The sequence below is a fragment of the Ranitomeya imitator genome, chromosome 3 (assembly GCF_032444005.1).
Source record: "Ranitomeya imitator isolate aRanImi1 chromosome 3, aRanImi1.pri, whole genome shotgun sequence".
Classification (NCBI taxonomy): Eukaryota; Metazoa; Chordata; class Amphibia; order Anura; family Dendrobatidae; genus Ranitomeya; species Ranitomeya imitator.
The window spans coordinates 548,880,788-548,902,493 of NC_091284.1; the positions used below are offsets into that span (position 1 = coordinate 548,880,788).

A 21,706-nucleotide genomic window follows, 5' to 3' on the forward strand; every position below is an offset into this window, starting at 1 on the left:
TGGAATCACTCATTTTAAAGTGTCCACTACCTTTCTTGCTACTGTCACGCACTGGTAACATTAGCTCCTCCAGTGGGCGCACGGTATTGTCACTAGGGGGATGACATATTGGCGCACATACATCCTCCGTCCTTAGTCTTTTATAGCAATGGGTTCTGGAGACAGGCCATCCGCCCACCATACACATCCCTTTTTCTTTTTACCAGTAATCCGAGAGGTCCATGCTATCACAGCCGTTCTGCACCCTGTAGAATAGCGGTCGTCAGCTACGTCACCGCATTCCCCATGGCTCTCCCGGAAGTATACCTATCCACTTCTGGGGCGCTTGGAACACTGCACATGCGCGCGAACCAATGCCAACTCTGTGCCACATGGCAGCGATTCTTACCGGACTCCTCCAGGAAGGAGACTACAGGCAGCGCACTCATTATCCAGCCCTCCGAGGCAGCACAGTAACGGCAAGGTATGTCCCAGAAACAGTGTCCCAGCAGGGAGACTGTTCGGAAATCATACAACTCATGGACAAGTGTGGCAAAAGAATAAAAAAGACAAAAAAAAAAACAAAACACAAGGGTATGTCGTTGCAAGGTAAGACATCACTAAGTACCATCAATCCCCCTTGAGAAAGTTGTACTACACTTTTTAAGTAGTTGCTTTGGTACAGCATCCATTTGGAAGTGCAGCAAGAAGTCCCATATGAGAAATAAAAGGAAACATGTAAAGAAAAAAAAAAAAATCTTTATTAGCATTGTTAAGGCAATGCAAACATTTCTTAAGTGTACAACCCCAACCAGGCATTAAGCAAGTTGTTGCGCATTTACATATCTATACTGTACACATGTGCAGAAAAATATCATCCAATCTCATTTCAAACCAAGACAAAACATCACATCCATTTTCCATTCTTTGATTTTTTTTTTGATTTTTTTAAGAAAATTAATTGCTCTGAAAAAGCAGAGCCTCCTGAACAGCAAACCAGATTTAAAAGAATTGTAATAGTGCATTGTTAATGCCTTGCATGGCCCTTGCTGTGGTCTCTAGCAGGCAGATAAAATTATGATTACTGAAACAAAAAAAAAAAAACAAACAAAAAAAAAAAAAGATACACACTACAAATGTTACCTTTAGATAGATGCAAGTCATTCAGCTTTAAATCACAACTGCTGAATGATCTGCAATACTTAGTAAAAGTAGTAATGAAGTTTCCCTTTGTGTATAAAGTAGTACTAGTTGCAGAAGTAGTGCAGTCACTTATTTTTGTTTGCGCTGTTTAAAAAAAACTTTTGCTTCTCCTATTCTGATAATGAATAATTTCCCATGGAAAAACAAAATTGAGACTCAATTTCTGGAAAGGATACTCAGTGCATAGTCAGTTTATGCTTTTTAAATGGTAGTTCACATTAAAACAGCAAAATATCTTATGAAGCAATTTGCATGAAATCTGTCCCACACAATGGAATCTCCCCAATCAGAACAGTTGGCTCACTGCAATTCTGTACTGAGCTAGTGGTAAATTTACAGAAGACACTTCAATTATATCGTTTGATATCCAGCATGGCTTCTCTTTCTGCCGATGAGATAGGCAATCAGCACAATTAGAACAAGTCCAGCCAGCGCGGCTCCAACGATAATGGGCACCAACATGCCATTCTGATCCTCCGCACACTCCACCGCTGCAATACCAAACAGAAAGGTCATTAGTCAAGTACTGCTGCAATTAATCATGGCAAGTAATCGTCTGAGGACATGTTTATACCACATCAGGCCGTGACAAGTTGTCTACAAGCTAGTTATCTGCAACTGTTTAACCACATCTTAGGAGGAAAGCTGGATGGGTCATTAAAATGGCAACATTGAGCCAATTCAGGAACATGGCAATATTTGGAGTATAGTTTAGGAATAAGAGGATAGAAGGTGGCCTCACATGTACGGTTCTCTGGTTCCACCTTAAACACCTGCTTCATCCTGGCTTACTGTGGGCCACGGCCATCATGACACCCAAGGTACTTTGAGTGACACATTGCAATGAAATAACGTCTTCTGAAAAAATTGTTGCAGGTGAAAACATGCTTAAGGTAAGATGTCGAGATCGGGTCAATGCATCCCATGAATAAAAGTGTTATACACCTGAAACGCGTCAGAGTTCCGAGGTTTCGGTTTTATGTTCTTTTAACTTCTCTCTGGGCCGAATGTGCTTCTCACACGGCTGTAATGCAGCACCCACCAGATCTGTGGATGTTCCATCTATAACATGGTGAGCTCCCAAACCTCGCTCCCTCTTATTACTCACCAGATTGACCGCTACTTAAGCATCACAAAATATTTGTGTGCGCACAAAGATCACAAGGGGAGCTCAAACATATAGGGACAATTTCACACTCAATATATCCAAGAAGAAAACAGCTTCATACCGATTGTTATCATTACATACGCATCCTTTGGGGCACTTCAAAAACTAAGAAGGGATATACAATACATAATGGTTTCTTACCAGGTCCAAATTTGTCCCCCTCTACATCAAATGGCTGAACTTGAAGGTTGTAGGTGTAAATGGACAAATTGGATGTGATCTGCAGAGTCTGCTTCTCGTTACATTTGTAGGATTTGTGAGCTGTAGTCTTCAGGAAGGAGACGTTGCCGCTATCTATACTGAAGTTGGACTCTACAGAAACAGATACACATTATACAGACACCAAGAATCTGGACAATCTCCTAAAACAGACCAACTACTGCCAGAAAAATCACCTTTCGCATCCGCAACCGTTGTGTTCACATGGACATGGCCAAGGTAAAATTTGCCTTCTGTGGCATTCTGAAACAAAACAAAACAAAAAAAAAATCAAAAGCCTGAAAACAGTGACAGTTCATAATTGTAAATCTTGACCTATGTGCCAATAGCTCTGGAACGTTTCAATGGATCCTACTGAGATTGTTTTCTCGTGTCATATTGTACTGTATTTTGTATTTGTATGTGTTCAATATGACTCATTTGTGAAAATCATGGAAAATATTGCAATTTTTAAACTAAAGTTTTATGCCCTTAAATCAGATGTCACAAAATAAACATTTCCAACATGTCTACTTTACATCAGCACAATTTTTCAAAACAATTGTTAGGAAGTTAAGGATTAAAAGTCTACCAGCAATTTCTCATTTTTCCAACAAAATTACCCAATTTTTTTTGGGACATCACATTAGAAGTGACTTTGAGGGGCCTATATGACAGGAAAAAAAAAGTGACACCATTCTAAAAGCTGCACCCCTCAAAACCACATTAAAGAAGTTTATTAACCCTTCAGGTCTATCACAGGAGTTAATGGAATGTGGAATTTTTTTTTGTCATTTTAAACTTTTACTCACTCACTAAAATTTTACTTTATAGACCCAAATTGTCTTCAGAGAGGAGGAGGACTAGAACTCTAGTGCGACCTATTAGACTTTTAGGATTGCTACTTCTAATAGGTGGCACTAGAGTTCTAGTCCTCTTCGAAGAAACGATTTGCATATTTCCCAGAGGAGCATTGCGGCTTTAAGTTTCCTCATCGCAACTTGCTGTGAGGTAAAAATTCAAAAATCACACCAAAATGGCGGGCGGAGTGTGTCACAGTACGGCACGTTTCTGATTGGTCGCTCGCAGCAGGCGGCAACCAATCAGACACTGGACACTGTTGACGTCACTTATCTCCGGACATTAGCTCCGGACAAAGCCACGGAAGTTGGCACAAATTGAAGGAAGTAGTATTCTAGGATATATATATAACATAGTTAGTTAGTTAGTTAGTTAGTTAGTTAATGATAAACTTACCTGGAGCAGCCAGTGCCAGGCAGCAGCTGCCAAGGCAAACAGGATCATGGGGTGCATTAAAAGAGGTCTGGATACACATGATGAGAGCATTATACTGCCTCTGTACAAATCCCTAGTTAGACCGCACATGGAGTACTGTGTCCAGTTTTGGGCACCGGTGCTCAGAAAGGATATAATGGAACTAGAGAGAGTACAAAGGAGGGCAACAAAATTAATAAAGGGGATGGGAGAACTACAATACCCAGATAGATTAGCGAAATTAGGATTATTTAGTCTAGAAAAAAGACGACTGAGGGGCGATCTAATAACCATGTATAAGTATATAAGGGGACAATACAAATATCTCGCTGAGGATCTGTTTATACCAAGGAAGGTGACGGGCACAAGGGGGCATTCTTTGCGTCTGGAGGAGAGAAGGTTTTTCCACCAACATAGAAGAGGATTCTTTACTGTTAGGGCAGTGAGAATCTGGAATTGCTTGCCTGAGGAGGTGGTGATGGCGAACTCAGTCGAGGGGTTCAAGAGAGGCCTGGATGTCTTCCTGGAGCAGAACAATATTGTATCATACAATTATTAGGTTCTGTAGAAGGACGTAGATCTGGGTATTTATTATGATGGAATATAGGCTGAACTGGATGGACAAATGTCTTTTTTCGGCCTTACTAACTATGTTACTATGTTACTATGTTAGTAAGGCCGAAAAAAGACATTTGTCCATCCAGTTCAGCCTATATTCCATCATAATAAATCCCCAGATCTACGTCCTTCTACAGAACCTAACAATTGTATGATACAATATTGTTCTGCTCCAGGAAGACATCCAGGCCTCTCTTGAACCTCTCGACTGAGTTCGCCATCACCACCTCCTCAGGCAAGCAATTCCAGATTCTCACCGCCCTAAAGGTACCTTCACACTAAACGATATCGCTAGCGATCCGTGACGTTGCAGCGTCCTGGCTAGCGATATCGTTCAGTTTGACACGCAGCAGCGATCAGGATCCTGCTGTGATGTCATTGGTCGGGGCTAGAAGGCCAGAACTTTATTTGGTCGCTGGCCCTCCCGCTGAATCGGCGTGTGTGACACCGATTCAGCGATGTCTTCGCTGGTAACCAGGGTAAACATCGGGTTACTAAGCGCAGGGCCGCGCTTAGTAACCCGATGTTTACCCTGGTTACCATCCTAAAAGTAAAAAAAACAAACGCTTCATACTTACCTTCCGCTGTCTGTCCCCCCGCGTTCTGCTTTCCTGCACTCACTGTGAGCACAGCGGCCGGAAAGCACAGCGGTGACGTCACCGCTCTGCTTTCCGGCCGCTGTGCTCACAGCCAGTACAGAAAAGCACAGCGCCGGGGACAGACAGCGGAAGGCAAGTATGTAGTGTTTGTTTTTTTTTTTAACTTTTAGGATGGTAACCAGGGTAAACATCGGGTTACTAAGCGCGGCCCTGCGCTTAGTAACCGGATGTTTACCCTGGTTACCGGCATCGTTGGTCGCTGGAGAGCGGTCTGTGTGACAGCTCTCCAGCGACCAAACAGCGACGCTGCAGCGATCCTGATCGTTGTCTGGATCGCTGCAGCGTCGTTTAGTGTGAAGGTACCTTAACAGTAAAGAATCCTCTTCTATGTTGGTGGAAAAACCTTCTCTCCTCCAGACGCAAAGAATGCCCCCTTGTGCCCGTCACCTTCCTTGGTATAAACAGATCCTCAGCGAGATATTTGTATTGTCCCCTTATATACTTATACATGGTTATTAGATCGCCCCTCAGTCGTCTTTTTTCTAGACTAAATAATCCTAATTTCGCTAATCTATCTGGGTATTGTAGTTCTCCCATCCCCTTTATTAATTTTGTTGCCCTCCTTTGTACGCTCTAGTTTCCATTATATCCTTGCTGAGCACCGGTGCCCAAACCTGGACACAGTAACTGGAAAAAAAAAAAAAAAATTGCTGTGCAATTTCTTCTCAGTACATAGATACCCCATATGTGAGGGGGAAAACTTCTGTTTGGGCGCACAAAGGATGGAATGATTTTTTGGAATGTTTTGGTGTCAGGTTACATTTGGACAGCCCCTGATGTGCCTACACAGAAAAGTGGAAACCCCCTCCCCCCCAAATACCCCATTTTGGAAGCTAGACTCCCATCCCCCTCTCAGAACTTTTAGATGTGTGGTAGGCACCTTGAACCAAGGTGCTTCACAGAAGTTAACATTGAACCATGAAGGGGAGGAGAAAAAAAAAAAAAAAAAAAGGTTCACAAGTTTAGCCCCAATTTCTAATTTTTTGTGAATAGATTTGAATCTTTTGTAGGGAACATTTTGGACCATATTTATCCAGGGTTCTACGCTGAGCACTTCCTCTGGGGTTTACATCTAACTTGCCTAGTGACGCGAATCAGATGAAACCCCCAAGGAACCATTCACTATTGGGGAAACAGTTACTCTGGACTCCACATGGCCTCTGTTCAGCAATGTCCTTTTCAGAGGTGAACAAAAATAATAATTATTATTATAATAAATATTATAAGCCTTTGGGTAACTAGAAGTTAATCCCAGACAAGCTCCTTTATTAAAATGCCCATCTACAACCAAAGCAGCAAATTTGCCCTGCTGCACATGCGTCACGTGTGGACTTTGCCCTCAGCATAGTGACCTTTGCAGAAAATCTACAAGAAAACTACAGCAAACTGTCAGCGAACCTTCAAATCTACATAGACTTTCCCAGCTGCATGTGAATGGGGCTTTGTGTGCCTTTTGTTGCTTGGGGTTTACCAGAATGTGCAGTAAGTAGGAATACAGCCTTAGGCTACTTTCACACTAGCGTTTTTTTTAAATCCGTCACAATGCGTCGTTTTGCAGAAAAAACGCATCCTGCAAAAGTGCTTGCAGGATGCGTTTTTTCCCCATAGACTTCTATTGGCGACGCATTTGCGACGGATTGGCACACTTCGTCGTCGTGCTTTGGCGGACCGTCGGGAGAAAAAAACCCTACATGTAACGTTTTTTTCTCCCGACGGACCGCTTTTTTTTCGACCGCGCATGCGTGGCCGGAACTCCGCCCCCACCTTACAATGGGGCAGCGGATGCGCCGGAAAAATGCATCCGCTGCCTCCATTGTGCAATGCAGCAAACGCTAGCGTCGGAATCTCTCCCCGACGCATTGCGACGGGGAGATTCCGACGCTAGTGTGAAAGGAGCCTTATACTTACCAGTACAAAGTTGAACGAGATGTTGGCTTGAACAGAGGAAAGAATCAGGGTTGCAGAATCATTAGAGCAGTTTCCACTAGGAATGACTTTCTTTGGATCAATATTGAACTCATAAAAAGTAGCCTGGAAGAGGAGAGAAAAAAAAAAAAAAAAGTGTAAATACGAATAGGTGAATCACTTACAGATAGTGAATGAAGTAGTGAGCAACTGTAGAAAAGAATCAGGCTATGTGCACACGTCCGGAATTGCCGTGGAAATTTCCACGGCAATTCCACAACTGTGCCGCGGGTAAAATGCATGCGGAGTTGGCATGCGTTTTCCCACTAGACACAAGCCTTTTCCAATGCGATCTGTAGCATCACTGGGAAAACTGATTGACAGGTTGGTCACACTTGTCAAACAGTGTTTGACAAGTGTGACCAACTTTTTACAATTGATTCTGCCTATGCAGCATCAATAGTAAAAAGATGTTAAAAATAATAAAAAAAATATAGTGATATTCTCACCTTCCGGCAGCCCCAGCAGCCTTGCCGACCCTCGCGATGCTCCTGTTCCCAGTAATGCCTCACGGCAATGACCCCAGAAGACGTAGCGGTCTCGTGTGATGCTACGTCATCCGGGGTCATTGCCACGAGGCATTACTGGGAACGGAAGCATCTCGAGGAGCAGGAAGGCTGCCGGAAGGTGAAAATATCAAATATATATATATTTTTTTTTTTACACGTATATGGTTCCCAGGGCCTGGAGAAGAGTCTCCTCTTTATGCACTTTATGTATTGCGTCTTAACCTTAGGCAGCTCTGGCTTCTCCCCTCTTTTGCTCCAAGAGCCTCCTCTCCTCCACACCAACCGCACATAATCCGCTTACTTCCCGCATGGCAGGCATAGCCACATGCGGGAAGTAAGAGGATCAATGCATTCCTATGTGCAGAATCCCCGCGATTCCGCACAAAGAATGAACATGCTGCGTTTTTTCCAGAATGCGATTCTGCTGCGGAAAAAAAACGCAACGTGCACAAAAATTGCGGATTGCATTCTAATAGGATGCTTAATGTATGCCTTTTTTTCGTGGTTTTATCGCGTTTCTATAGCAAAAACGCAAAAAATCCTGAACGTGTGCACACAGTATCAGCAGCCAAGGACTCAGTAGCAGTGTTTCTTCTGACTGCAACACACCCCAACACGACTTAGAAGGGCTGCAATTTGAATTGTGTGATCACATTCTTGGTGAAAGCCACTGGAGTTGGTTCTTAAAAGGCAATCTATTCTTGAGCTGGACCTCACTCTAAGGGGTCTACATGCTTTAATAGTAATATGGACAAGGCTTGTTTTTCTAAGACAATCCATTTAAAAGGATTTATGCCTAGAGAATCAGTCAAGAGCACTTGAGTAACATAGGTTTCATAACTCCCAGAGAAATTAATGCGAGTTATAACCAGGGCTGTGGAGTAGGATTGGAAGGAAATTGAGGAGTCGGTGGGGTGGCTTACCAACTCCACAGCCCTGGGTATAACAGTGCAGGTCAGCAGGGTGGAAAACTGGAAAAGTTTCCTTAACAGTGTTTTATGGTAACCTGTGTCAGGGGGCCGAAAAAGGAACAGTTCTGAGAGTTATCCCACAGACATACATGGTAAAGATGAATTCAGTAGAGGGGGTTGGCCTTAAATTTAAAGCTGTGCTTGAGCATATAAGAGTTTGACACTTCATCAAGCAAAGTACTTTATAGAAGGGATGCAAACAAATGTAAGCCCTTATAGCTGGGCTTCAAGAGACATTTTTCCCATATGCAGCAATACTGGGCTTCAAGAGACATTTTTCCCCATATGCAGCAATACTGTGGATAAAAAAAAAAAAAAAAGTCAAAAGCACAAACCTTGTTATCCTTTTTGATGTAGGTGATATTTAGGCGCAACCCCATCTTAGCCATCAAACAATACCCAGCCTTTCCAGTAATATTAATATTATAAGTCCCAATATCTGGTTTTGTGTTGTTCGGCGGTGCAGTAGTGGGTGCAGTAGTGGGGGCAGCCGTAGGAGCAACATCTTCTTTGCAAATAGTAGCTTGGGGAAAAAGAAATAAATAAATATGCATGAAGCCACTAAAGTTTAAGAGACAAGATTCAGAATTATCACTACAAGTCAAAGTTCTGGAACCAATTGCCAAAAGTAAGAGTTACATCCTGGGCGACCTTCATTTCATGGATCTGGACCACCAAGCAGAGCACAGGACAGCTCCCATTATTATGTACCAACATTAGTACTCACTTTCTGTGACTGAAGAACGAACTTCTGTACAATACGCAAGGGATGGCCAGGTATTTTACAAATCAAAGCTAATTATAAAGCCGTTTGCCAATTAGGAGTTTTTGACCCTGCATATTTTTGCGGTGTCAGAAATGAGGCGCCTTACAGTCCCAAAGTTTTGGAAACTAGAACCATCAAAAGGAATTCATCTAGGGCTGCGTGGAGCCTTACGTTTTACAGAGCTTTTTAAAACATGAATGTGAAAACGAAAATTTTTGTTGTAATTTTCATAATGGATGAACAGAAGATAACAGACCCCGTAAATTGTTGCGCTACTTCTCCTGAAAAGCAACTATACCCGCATATGTGGTGAAAAATTCCTTTGTGGGCACATGGCAAGGCTTGGAAAGGTAAGCGCACCATTTGATTTTTGGAGAATAAACTTGTCTGGAATAGACTGTGCATGCCATGTCACATTTGCAGAGAACAGATTTTGCTACAATAGTATGCGGGCGACATTTGCGGAGCCCCAAAAGGTGCCAGAACCGCAGAGAAAAAAAAAAAACAGTTATAAAAACTGCACATCTATTAGTCTATGGCTGCAGTCACTATTGTTACATTTTGGACAATTGGAAATATGCCAGTTTAGTGTCCATACAGAGTGCTCAGCTTGTGCTTCCAGAAACGTTGCTTTGATGTGGATGACGCCTCATGCGATTCAGATGGAGCCAGCCATCCACCATAGGGAGGCAGATGGAGAAACTTGGGTCAGTTTGGCGTCTGATCAGGTTGTTTTCATCTCTGTGCTAATACAGGTCCTTCTCAAAAAATTAGCATATAGTGTTAAATTTCATTATTTACCATAATATAATGATTACAATTAAACTTTCATATATTATAGATTCATTATCCACCAACTGAAATTTGTAAGGTCTTTTATTGTTTTAATACTGATGATTTTGGCATACAACTCCTGATAACCCAAAAAACCTGTCTCAATAAATTAGCATATTTCGCCCATCCAATCAAATAAAAGTGTTTTTTAATAACAAACAAAAAAACCAACAAATAATAATGTTCAGTTATGCACTCAATACTTGGTCGGGAATCCTTTGGCAGAAATGACTGCTTCAATGCGGCGTGGCATGGAGGCAATCAGCCTGTGACACTGCTGAGATGTTATGGAGGCCCAGGATGCTTCAATAACGGCCTTAAGCTCATCCAGAGTGTTGGGTCTTGCGTCTCTCAACTTTCTCTTCACAATATTCCACAGATTCTCTATGGGGTTCAGGTCAGGAGAGTTGGCAGGCCAATTGAGCACAGTAATACCATGGTCAGTAAACCATTTACCAGTGGTTTTGGCACTGAGCAGGTGCCAGGTCGTGCTGAAAAATGAAATCTTCATCTCCATAAAGCATTTCAGCCGATGGAAGCATGAAGTGCTCCAAAATCTCCTGATAGCTAGCTGCATTGACCCTGCCCTTGATGAAACACAGTGGACCAACACCAGCAGCTGACATGGCACCCCACACCATCACTGACTGTGGGTACTTGACACTGGACTTCAGGCATTTTGGCATTTCCTTCTCCCCAGTCTTCCTCCAGACTCTGGCACCTTGATTTCCGAATGACATGCAAAATTTGCTTTCATCAGAAAAAAGTACTTGGGACCACTTCGCAACAGTCCAGTGCTGCTTCTCTGTAGCCCAGGTCAGGCGCCTCTGCCGCTGTTTATGGTTCAAAAGTGGCTTTACCTGGGGAATGCGGCACCTGTAGCCCATTTCCTGCACACGCCTGTGCACGGTGGCTCTGGATGTTTCCACACCAGACTCAGTCCACTGCTTCCTCAGGTTCCCCAAGGTCTGGAATCGGTCCTTCTCCACAATCTTCCTCAGGGTCCGGTCTCCTCTTCTCGTTGTACAGCGTTTTCTGCCACATTGTTTCCTTCCAACAGACTTACCATTGAGGTGCCTTGATACAGCACTCTGGGAACAGCCTATTTGTTGCGAAATTTCTTTCTGGGTCTTACCCTCTTGCTTGAGGGTGTCAATGATGGCCTTCTTGACATCTGTCAGGTCGCTAGTCTTACCCATGATGGGGGTTTTGAGTAATGAACCAGGCAGGGAGTTTATAAAAGCCTCAGGTATCTTTTGCATGTGTTTAGAGTTAATTAGTTGATTCAGAAGATTAGGGTAATAGGTCGTTTAGAGAACCTTTTCTTGATACGTTAATTTATTGAGACAGGTTTTTTGGGTTATCAGGAGTTGTATGCCAAAATCATCAGTATTAAAACAATAAAAGACCTGACAAATTTCAGTTGGTGGATAATGAATCTATAATATATGAAAGTTTAATTGTAATCATTACATTATGGTAAATAATGAAATTTAACACTATATGCTAATTTTTTGAGAAGGACCTGTAGATGCCTAAAATGATGGGACACCGCCATAGACCAGACAGTCTAAAGTGAAGCCATCTGCCTTGTAAATGAGTTGTTCCATCAGGGGTTGTGTCTAAATTGCATTTTTTGGGGGGGCGATTTACAAGGAAACCCTGATATTAGCGCTCAGCGGAGAGAGCAGGATAATTGTGACCTGAGCCTTATTCCAATTTTTGAGAGGCAGAATGAACAATAGACAGCAGCACAAGACTTATTTTTGCACGGTTCACCATGTGGTAAGAGTAAAGACTTTATTACGCGGGTCGGTGTAATTACAGCGATGCCAGATTTATAATTGGGGCTTTTTATGCTTTGCGGTCAAAGAAAAAAAAAAAAGTTTAATTGCCATATTCTGGGAGCTGAAACTTTTTTGCGCGATGAGTTGCAGATTTTTTGGTACCATTTTCAGGCACATGACATTTTTGATTGCCTTTTAAATCAATTGTTCAGATGCAGAATGAACAAAAACCAGCAATTCAGTTATTGTTTTTCTATTTTTTTTTTTGCACCATGCGGTAAAAGCGATAAGATTTGTTTTTCAGGTCCATACAATTACAGCGATACCAGATTTATGTAGTTCTATGCTTTTTTTTTTCTTCTTTGCCATATTCTGAGAGCTGGAACATTTTGTGCCGAATGAGCCACATTAGAGTTTTTTTTTTTTTGGGGGGGGGGGGAGGGGGGGATGATTTGGCGGTCTCATTTCCCATTAATACGGCAACAACTGGCCGGGGCATCAGTGGTCAGTCACCTGAAGGAATTTTGGAAGTGGGGCTAGCTATTCACTTATGCTTTTTAACGGTGCTGATGAATAAGGCCCTGTAAACATTTGTTGTGTCTGTATATGCATAAAACAAAAAACACACCCTCTAAATACACAATTGTAAGGTCAGAACCATTTGTACATGTCTCCCGTACCATTGGTGCTGTAATTGTTGCTGGTTAGATACGCTTGCAGCTTCACATGATGAAAGGATGCATTGACATTGTCCATTACGACAAGGTGCGGATTGGAGCACTGGTAGAACCAGTTGGTTTTTGCAGATATTTCCGCTTTGTTTGAGGACACTTTCTTGGTATCTGGAATGTACACACAAGTGTTAATTATTAATACATTTCTAGATTTTTATCTGCGGATGACCAATCAATCCTCACTCACCATTTTCAGATGATTCTGGGAATAAAACTGGATCGGTAAGATTGTAACTAAATGTAAGGTTATTAACTTGGTATCCTGCATCAGACTTATTAAACTGTAAGCTGAGAGAGTGGCCGAGTCCAAAAGCAACGACCAAAAGAGGCAGTGTGCCATTCTTGCCACATGAACTTGCCTGGTCAGTCAATGCATTGTCGGGTAATACAAACAGCGATTTACCCTAAAGAAGGAAAAAAAAAAAAAAAAAAAAAAAGTTAAAAGTGAAAGCATAAGTAACCAATATCAACTTCACTCCTTTGTTTCTAAATTGAATATGCAATCCATTGTTTCTGCTCAATGAGCAACACACGCCTCATTACTTGTAGGCTCTTCCATCCCATCTGAATGAGCTCATGAAAATCAAAAATCAGGGGCAAGATTTCACTTTCAACATTTTTTGCTACTCTCATTGCACCACCAACTATGTCATTAATAGCACAGTAACTAAAATTTAGAATTAACCCATTTTGTTAACACCGCCAATTACTGCAGGTGTAAAAAGTATAAAAAAAAAAAAAAATTTATTGGTGTGAAAAGGCAATGGCTGACCTCCTGATTCAAAAGGAAAGATTTGATACAAAACCAGTAGGAAATTTATAAGGTTTTGTACTTTAGTTTGACTTAGGAGGTATGATGGTGTTTACCCTTTATATTATTGGACTTTGCGCTTCTTTTTCTTATGGTTGATAGCAACCCTGCTTACAGCGTCACTGCATGGAAAGGTGTGGACTGCCCGGACATATAGTCTATTACAGCGTCACTGCATGGAAAGGTGTGGACTGCCCGGACATATAGTCTATTAGAGCGTCACTGCATGGAAAGGTGTGGACTGCCCGGACATATAGTCTATTACAGCGTCACTGCATGGAAAGGTGTGGACTGCCCGGACATATAGTCTATTACAGCGTCACTGCATGGAAAAGTGTGGACTGCCCGGACATATAGTCTATAGGCAGCGGATAAAGCAGGTCGAGAACGAGTCCTTCCCAGGAGCAGGCTCATGACTCCATGCAATGGCCAACTTTGGTTACGAACAGGATAATCTTTAGCATCACATATGGAAGACATGAAGCGCAGATCTAAAGGAGCGAGATCTGTGGACTTTACCTGTTTTTCTCCACGCTTATAATCAACGGTGAAGTTAACGGACAGGTCAGCCAATATACAGCTGGTTTTAGTGCCTTCATCCTTCACATCAAAGTGTACACAGCTGCCAAACTGGAAAATGCCTAAGAAAGAAAACGAGAAACACATGAAATCGTAAATGGAAATCCTACATGTCACAAGTACTTGGTGATGAAACAGCTCCTATATAACGCAGCTAAACATATGTATAAGAGGCAGCAGCACGGCACACCACATGCCAAGGCTCGTGCCACATAGCACAACACTAAAAATAATACAATCCAGGAAAGACTGGGCGCAATTTATCCTTCATTTCACTGTATAGGCACTAGTCATTAATTTGAAGGGTCTTAAACGGAATGAGACCAGAAAAAAAATAAATTAAATTAATAAAGTGCACTTATACTTTTAGACCATGTTCACACACAAAACCAGGAGTGGGTGATAAATACCCAAGTGGTGACATGTTTCTATTACACTTTTCCTCTGACTGGTCCACTCCTGGTTTTGTAACCACAAATACAGACCAAATACTGATTGTATGGCCGATAGAGAATTCGTCGGCAGGTTTTTGCCATGAAATCTAAGAGCACCATAATTTGGGGGCAGAGCGCTCGATTGCAGCGATGTGTTAGGCTATGTGCACACGATGCTGATTTAGTGCGGATCCGCAGCGGATTTTTCCGCGCAGAAACACTGCAGATGCGCACTGTGATTTACAGTACAATGTAAATCAATGGGAGAAAAAAAAATAAGCTGTGCGGAAAAATCCGCGCGGAAATGCTGCGGATTTAAAAGAAGTGCATGTCACTTTTGTGCGGATCTGCAGTGTTTCTGCACCCCTCCATTATAGAAATCCACAGTGGTAAAAACCGCAGAAAATCCACATCAATTCTGCATAAAAACCCGCACAAAATCCGCGGCACATCTGCACCTGCGGAACCTGCCAGGAGATTCGGATTTTGTGCAGAAAATTCTGCACCCCATTCTGCAACGTGTGCACATAGCCTTACTTGAAGCACCCCTCCAGTGTGTTTTTTTTTTTTTTTTTTAACCCCTAAGGCTATGTGCACACATTGCGGAATCTCTGCAGATCCGCAGCGTTTTTTGCAGTGCAGAAACGCTGCAGATCCGCAATTGATTTACAGTACAATGTAAATCAATGAGAAAAAAACATGTGCACACTTTGCGGAAAATCCGCTGCGGTTTAAAAGAAGTAGCATGTCACTTTTGTGAATCTGCAGCATTTTGGTACCCATTCCATTATAGAAAACCGCAGGGGTAAATAAAAAATAAAAAAACGCAGCAAATCCGCAAGAAGCCTGTAGCTAAAACGCACAAAAAAAAAAAAAAAAAAAAAAAAAAAAACACACGACAAATTCGCAGCTGCGTTTTCTGCAAGGAGGATTGCACCAGAAATTCCTAAGCCTAATCCGCAACGTGTGCACATAGCCTCAGTGACAGAGCCAATTTGGTACTTAATGAGCGGGCCAATTTTTACAATTATGACCACTGTCACTTTATGAGGTTATAACTCTGGAACGCTTTAACGGATCCCAGTGATTCTGTGACTTTTTTCGTGACATATTGTACTTCATGTTATTGGTAACATATCTTTGATATTACTTGCGATTATTTATGAAAAAAAACAAATATGGCAAAAAAAAAAATTTAAAATTTTGCAATTTTCAAAATTTTGTATTTTTATGCCCTTAAATCAGAGAGAGGTGTCACAAAAAATAGTTCAGAAATAACATTTTCCACATGTCTACATCCGCACAATTTTGGAAACCAATTTTTTTGTGTTAGGGAGTTATAAGGGTTAAAAGTTGACCAGCAATTTCTCATTTTTACAACACCATTTTTTTGGGGGACATCTCATTTGAAGTCATTTTGAGGGGTCTAGATTATAGAAAATACCCAAGTGTGACACCATTCTAAAAACTGCACCCCTCAAGGTGCTCAAAACCACATTCAAGAAGTTTATTAACCCTTTACGTGCTTCACAGGAACTGAAACAATGTGGAAGGAAGAAATGTACATTTAACATTTTACTTGAGAACCATTTTTTTTTTTTTTTTTTTTCACAAATGTAAAAACAGAAATTTAACCATAAATTTTGTTGTGCAATTTCTTCCGAGTACGTCGATACCCCAGAGCTTGGAAGAGGAGGAGTGCCGTTTTACTTTTTCAATGTAGAATTGGCTGGAATTAAGATCGGACGCCATGTCACGTTTAGAGAGCCCTTGATGTGCCTAACCAGTGGAAACCCCCCACAAATGACCCCATTTTGGAAACTAGACCCTGTAAGGAACTTATCTAGATGTGTGGTGAGCACTTATACCCCTTCCCGACCTATGACGCATACGCTGCGTCATTAAAGTCGGTGCCAATCCGACCCCTGACGCAGCATATGCGTCATGGAGGGACCGCGTCCCTGCAGATCGGGTGAAAGGGTTAACTCCAATTTCACCCGATCTGCAGGGACAGGGGGAGTGGTACTTCAGCCCGGGGGGGGGGCCACTCAGACTTCTGGCCACTCAGAAGCTGTGCTCACAAGATGGCGTCAAGAAACGGTAATGACACCGGAGGCCAAGTATATGACGGGGGGCAGGGTATATAATTATTATCATCATTATTATACACATACATACTGGAGTGGTGCTTTAAATAGGTGTTACCCAGGACAATTTTAACTACAGGCTTAAGAACAAAAAAAAAAAAAAAACCCACAGGTAGTTGTCAAGTTCTGTCTGTTGTGGTTAGCAGAGAGCCGTCGCACCCCACTCCTGCCAGCAATGCAGCTGTTTCTGCTAACATCACAACAAAGAGATTCTGTATCCAAGTCCTGGACAAGCCATTTAATAGGATGTCTTTTGCCGTTTCAGAACAATCAGCGATTTATCACTACAGGACAAGCTAATATGTGCCTCCTAGTCCAGTCACACCCCCACCACCGATTGGCAGCTTTATGTACATTGTATAGTGACAGAGCTGATAATCAGGAGTTTGGGTGAGGTTATAGCTCAGCAGCAAAGAAAACAGTGATTTAAATCATAACTGCTGGACCTATCGATACATTGCCAGAATCAGGATCTTTCTCCTTGCATCATGCTGTGTCAGATTACATAGTGAACATCCGCTGACATTCCTTAGGGTATGTGCACACGCTGCGGATCCACAGCAGTTTCCCATGCATTTACAGTACCATGTAAAGCAATGGGAAATGAAATCCGCAGTGCACATGCTGCGGAAAAAGCCGTACGGAAACGCAGCGGTCTATTTTCCGCAGCTTGTCAATTCCCTCTGCGGAGTCTGCTGTGGGTTTGCCCCTGCTCCAATAGAAATCTGCAGGTGAAAACCCGCAGAGGAAACCGCGGTAAATCTGCAGTAAAAACCACAGCGGTTTTTCACTGCGGATTTGGTAAATGGAATCCACAGCGTGATTGACTGCTCTTATTTAGGCTCGGCCAGTAATATAGGATTGGTGGGGGTTTGAGTCCCGGAAGCCCACTCATCAGCTGACTGAAGGGGCCACAGTGTACAGTACTATACATTTTGGAGCGCCTGTGGCCAGTACTGCAGCTCCGTCCTTTGCAATACCAAGACCAGCCACTACAAGATGTAACGGGCCCACCAGTGGCTAGCGGGACATTGGGGGGAGGCAGGCCTAAAGGGCATCTCAAGAAGGATAAAAATCATCGTTAGTGTTTCCATGTACCGATGTCATCACTGAAGATTCCCAGCCAGGTTCTGACAACCCATCTCACAACATAACACCAATAGAGCAGAGGGGGCATGTTTGCTTTCCCCACACCTCACAAGAGGCACTACACGAAGAAAAGCAGCTACAGTTCTGCGGTATCCTTCATTACATGGACAATAATGGGATCCATGTAACCCAAGTGTTACTACAGGCACCGCGATGACCCACTGGCAGCTTCCCCAGCACAGGTGCCCATTGGGTCAGGGAGTAGGGCTCAGCACTGCCTGGTGTTAGTGAAGAGTTGCTATGGAGTTGGTGGATGCCATGTAGTGCCTGCTGAGAGGAGGATTACTTGCCTGGGCGCGGCTGTTCTCTCACCACATAATGAGAAGCCTCCAGGTAAACCGGTTTTATGAAACGAGGAAGAGAAGTTCTGAACATTACACAATGGGTCATGTCTGCCGCAGCGAGGAGGGGAATGCCGGAGGACAAGCCCGGTACCAGATGGCCGCACATCTACCTGCACAGACTGGGACCAGTCTCCTTATACTGGGCAGGGGCCATAGACACTTCTACTTATGACAGCAGTGGATAAACCCCACAGCACCAGCGCTTACTCCAGATCTCTGCTGCTTTTATACCATATAGAGCAAAAGATTATCCAACAGATTCTTGATTTAAATATTTAAGAGTTTTATCCCATGTTGTAAAAATTTGCACTCACTATAAATAAGAGCATGATGTAGTATACCAAGAGTTTCAGATTTAATATAAAAAACGGCAGCCTGAAATCACATCCTAATTGGATTTTCACATCCCAGTTTCTACTATACGGAATTAGAGTTTTTGGAAGCACTTTAATCAAAAATCAGCATTAAAATCTTTCTTATGCAGTCTTTGGCCACAAGGGGCAGGAGTGGCATCTCCATGCAGAGAATCATTGAAAGGACCCAACAAGGCGAGTCTACACCGTCTGCTTTTTGTATCATGCGCAGTATGGACCCTGGGAAGTACCTGATCCCGGTGGTAATCTGCTTTATGGCACATCTGACCTAAACAGTGTATTTTTGTCTAAAATGCCACAACGATAAAAAGGAGTTCATAGTAGGATTTAAAGGGAACCTGTGAGCAGGATTGGCCACAGTAACCTACACAGTGTCAGGTCGGCGCCGTTATACTGATTACAATGATACCTGGGTGATGTAATCCTTCTTGTGGTTCTTGTATAACCTTTGTTTTCCGTTTTGTGTTAATGAGATTCTCGTGCCCTAAGGCGGGGTTGGAGTATGTGGTGCTCTGATTAGGTATTCATAATGCAGACTGCTGACAGGTTCACTGATCCCACACTGATCTACCCCCTAGTTTACATAATGAATATCTAACATACTGAAGAAAAAAAGAAACCTTCTGCAGGCAGCTGTTGGTAATCTCCTAGAGCAGCCATTGCGCATGTGTGGGTGGCACCATCTTGGTTGAGGACTTTTTCTTCTTCTACAGCAAGATGGCGCCGCCTGCACAACAGCAACTATCAGATCTTTATGCACACAGATAAGCTGCTACTGCGGAGGCACGGCGGGCGCCATTTTCAAAATGACTACCTCGCTCAAGAAAATCTGCAAAAAGGAATAAGTGCAAAGTACACATGTGATTATGCTGCAGCGCAGGAGCCACGGCCGGCAGCTGCCTGCAGAAGGGATTTTTTTTTTTATTCAGCATGTTGGGTATTCATTATGTATACTAGGGGGCAGGTCAGTGTGGGATCAGTGACCTCCAGCAGTCTGCATTATGAATATCTAATCAGAGCACCACATACCCCAACCTCTCCAACCCCACCTTAGGGCACGAGAGTCTCTAACAAAAAGGAAAAAAAAAAATTAACCCTTTTCTGCCATCGGGCGGAATAGTACGTCTGATTTTTTGGTCGCCGCGACATTGTATTAAAATGCAATAATGGACGATCAAAAGAACGTATCTGCACCGAAATGGTATCATTAAAAACATGAGCTCGGCACACAAAAAAAAATATGCCATCACCCGACCCCAGATCTCAAAAAAAAAAAAAAAAAAAAAAAAAAAAAAAAAAAAAAAAATCGAAAAGCTACAGTTCTCGGAAAATGGCGCAATTCTATTCTAGTATAACTGCAATGTTTTGGAACAAACTGCCTCTTTGTATCTTTTTTTTTTTTTTCTTAAATAAGCAATCAAAATGCATGTTCCAAATTATTATGCACAGCAGAGTTTTCAACCTTTTTTAATTTAATTTTGAACAAAAAATGGTCAATTGTGAAGTTATAAGCATTATCAGCTTATTACAAAATGAAATCAAACGGTTTTCAAGTGAAAACTTTATTCTAGGTGATTTTACATTTGCACATAGGACCCCTTGTTCGAAAGAAGCTTCTGAACTCTCTCGTCCATTGAATTTGTCAGTTTTTGGATGGTTTCTGCTTCAATTATTTTGCATGTGGACAGAATACCCTCCCAGAGCTGTTGCTTAGATGTGAACTGCCTCCCGCCATCATAGACACTCCTTTTGATGATGCTCCAGAGGTTCTCAATGGGGTTGAGGTCAGGGGAAGATGGTGGCAACACCATAAGTTTGTCCTCTTATGCCCATAGCAGCCAGAGATGCAGATGTGTTTTTTGCAGAATGAGACGGTGCATTATCATGCATGAAAATAGGTATTAGTCATACCGGTAATTATGTTTCCAGGAGTCCATACTGACAGCACCCCGGAGGACGTCCTCCTCCTCCTCGCAGGGACAGGAAACACACGAGAGTTCAAATATCCGGTTCCACCCACCGATCTTCAGTGTTGTAACAAGAACCAAATCATGGAATAATGCAAATAAAAATTTTTTAATGACTTAATTACATTACAAAATAATATATAGGCACAAGTCTGAATACACCCGAGTTTATTACATACATGTGGAGGGGAACTACCGGTGCTGTCAGTATGGACTCCTGGAAACAATTACCGGTATGACTAATATCTATTTTCCAGGACGTCCCTCCTGACAGCACCCCGGAGAGTACCAAAGGACCTCCTCAGGGTGGGATTACCGCCTGGAGGACCTTCCTCCCAAAAGTCGTGTGCTGACCAGAAGTTACATCAAGTTTATAATGTCTACATAAAGTGTCAGCCTTGGCCCACGTTGCGGCCTTACAGATCTGTTCTACCGAAGCTCCCGAACGCTCCGCTTAGGAGGCAGAAACACCACGGGTAGAATGAGCTTTTAAACCTTGAAGGGGGGGGGGGGGAAGATACCTTCTGACCGATAAGCGTCTGAGATCACATTAGTGATCCAACGAGCAATAGAGGCCTTAAAGGCCTTCTTACCCTTATTCTTTCCCCCGAACAGAATGAAAAGGTTTGGATCTAAACGCCAAGAGTCTGTGGCTTTTAAGTAGTCTAATACCCCTTGCCTAACATCCAGAGAATGGAGGGCCCTTTCTTTGTCGTTAGCTGGATTACTACAAAATGAAGGGAGAATAATTTCCTGATTTCTATTTTTAGTAGAGGCTAGCTTCGGGATAAAGGCTGGATCTAGTTTCAGGATTAGGCAGTCTTCCCTGATCTGTAGGTAAGGATCTCTGATACAAAGAGCCTGAATCTCTCCAACCCTCTTAGCCGTAGTGATCGCCACTAAAAAAAGCTATTTTACGAGTGAGAATAGGCATATTATCCCCTGAAGAGTAGACGCCCCTACATAGGGCCCTAAGAACCAAGTTAAGGTCCCAAGATGGAGACAGCTGTCTAATGGAGGGACGCATTCTCTGAGTGGCCCTAATGAACCTTATTATCCATGGGTGAGATGCCAAAGGGTAGTCCAGGAATGAACTTAGCGCGGACACCTGGACCTTCAATGTGCTGGGACGAAGACCTAAATTAAACCCTTTCTGTAGAAAGTCTAAGATACCCGGGATGTCCGGAGAGTCTGATACAACGTCAGACCTGCCACTTTCTAGACAAAAGAGTTTC

The 21,706-nt window shown here is 42.7% G+C and overlaps 1 protein-coding gene across 1 annotated transcript in view; it reads right to left on the reverse strand.

Annotated features, from left to right (window-relative positions):
• Nucleotides 1-718: 718 nt before the first annotated feature.
• LAMP1 (lysosomal associated membrane protein 1) overlaps nt 719-21,706 on the reverse strand; it is a 31,670-nt gene continuing 10,682 nt past the window's right edge. Inside the window, exons 2-9 of the mRNA XM_069757883.1 lie at nt 13,997-14,118; nt 12,854-13,070; nt 12,613-12,774; nt 8,881-9,068; nt 7,009-7,131; nt 2,746-2,812; nt 2,492-2,662; nt 719-1,673 (exon numbers count right to left, since the gene is read on the reverse strand). Of these exons, the coding sequence (XP_069613984.1) occupies nt 1,534-1,673; nt 2,492-2,662; nt 2,746-2,812; nt 7,009-7,131; nt 8,881-9,068; nt 12,613-12,774; nt 12,854-13,070; nt 13,997-14,118 (1,190 nt within the window). The 3' untranslated portion in view covers nt 719-1,533. The remainder of the gene's footprint in view (nt 1,674-2,491; nt 2,663-2,745; nt 2,813-7,008; nt 7,132-8,880; nt 9,069-12,612; nt 12,775-12,853; nt 13,071-13,996; nt 14,119-21,706) is intronic.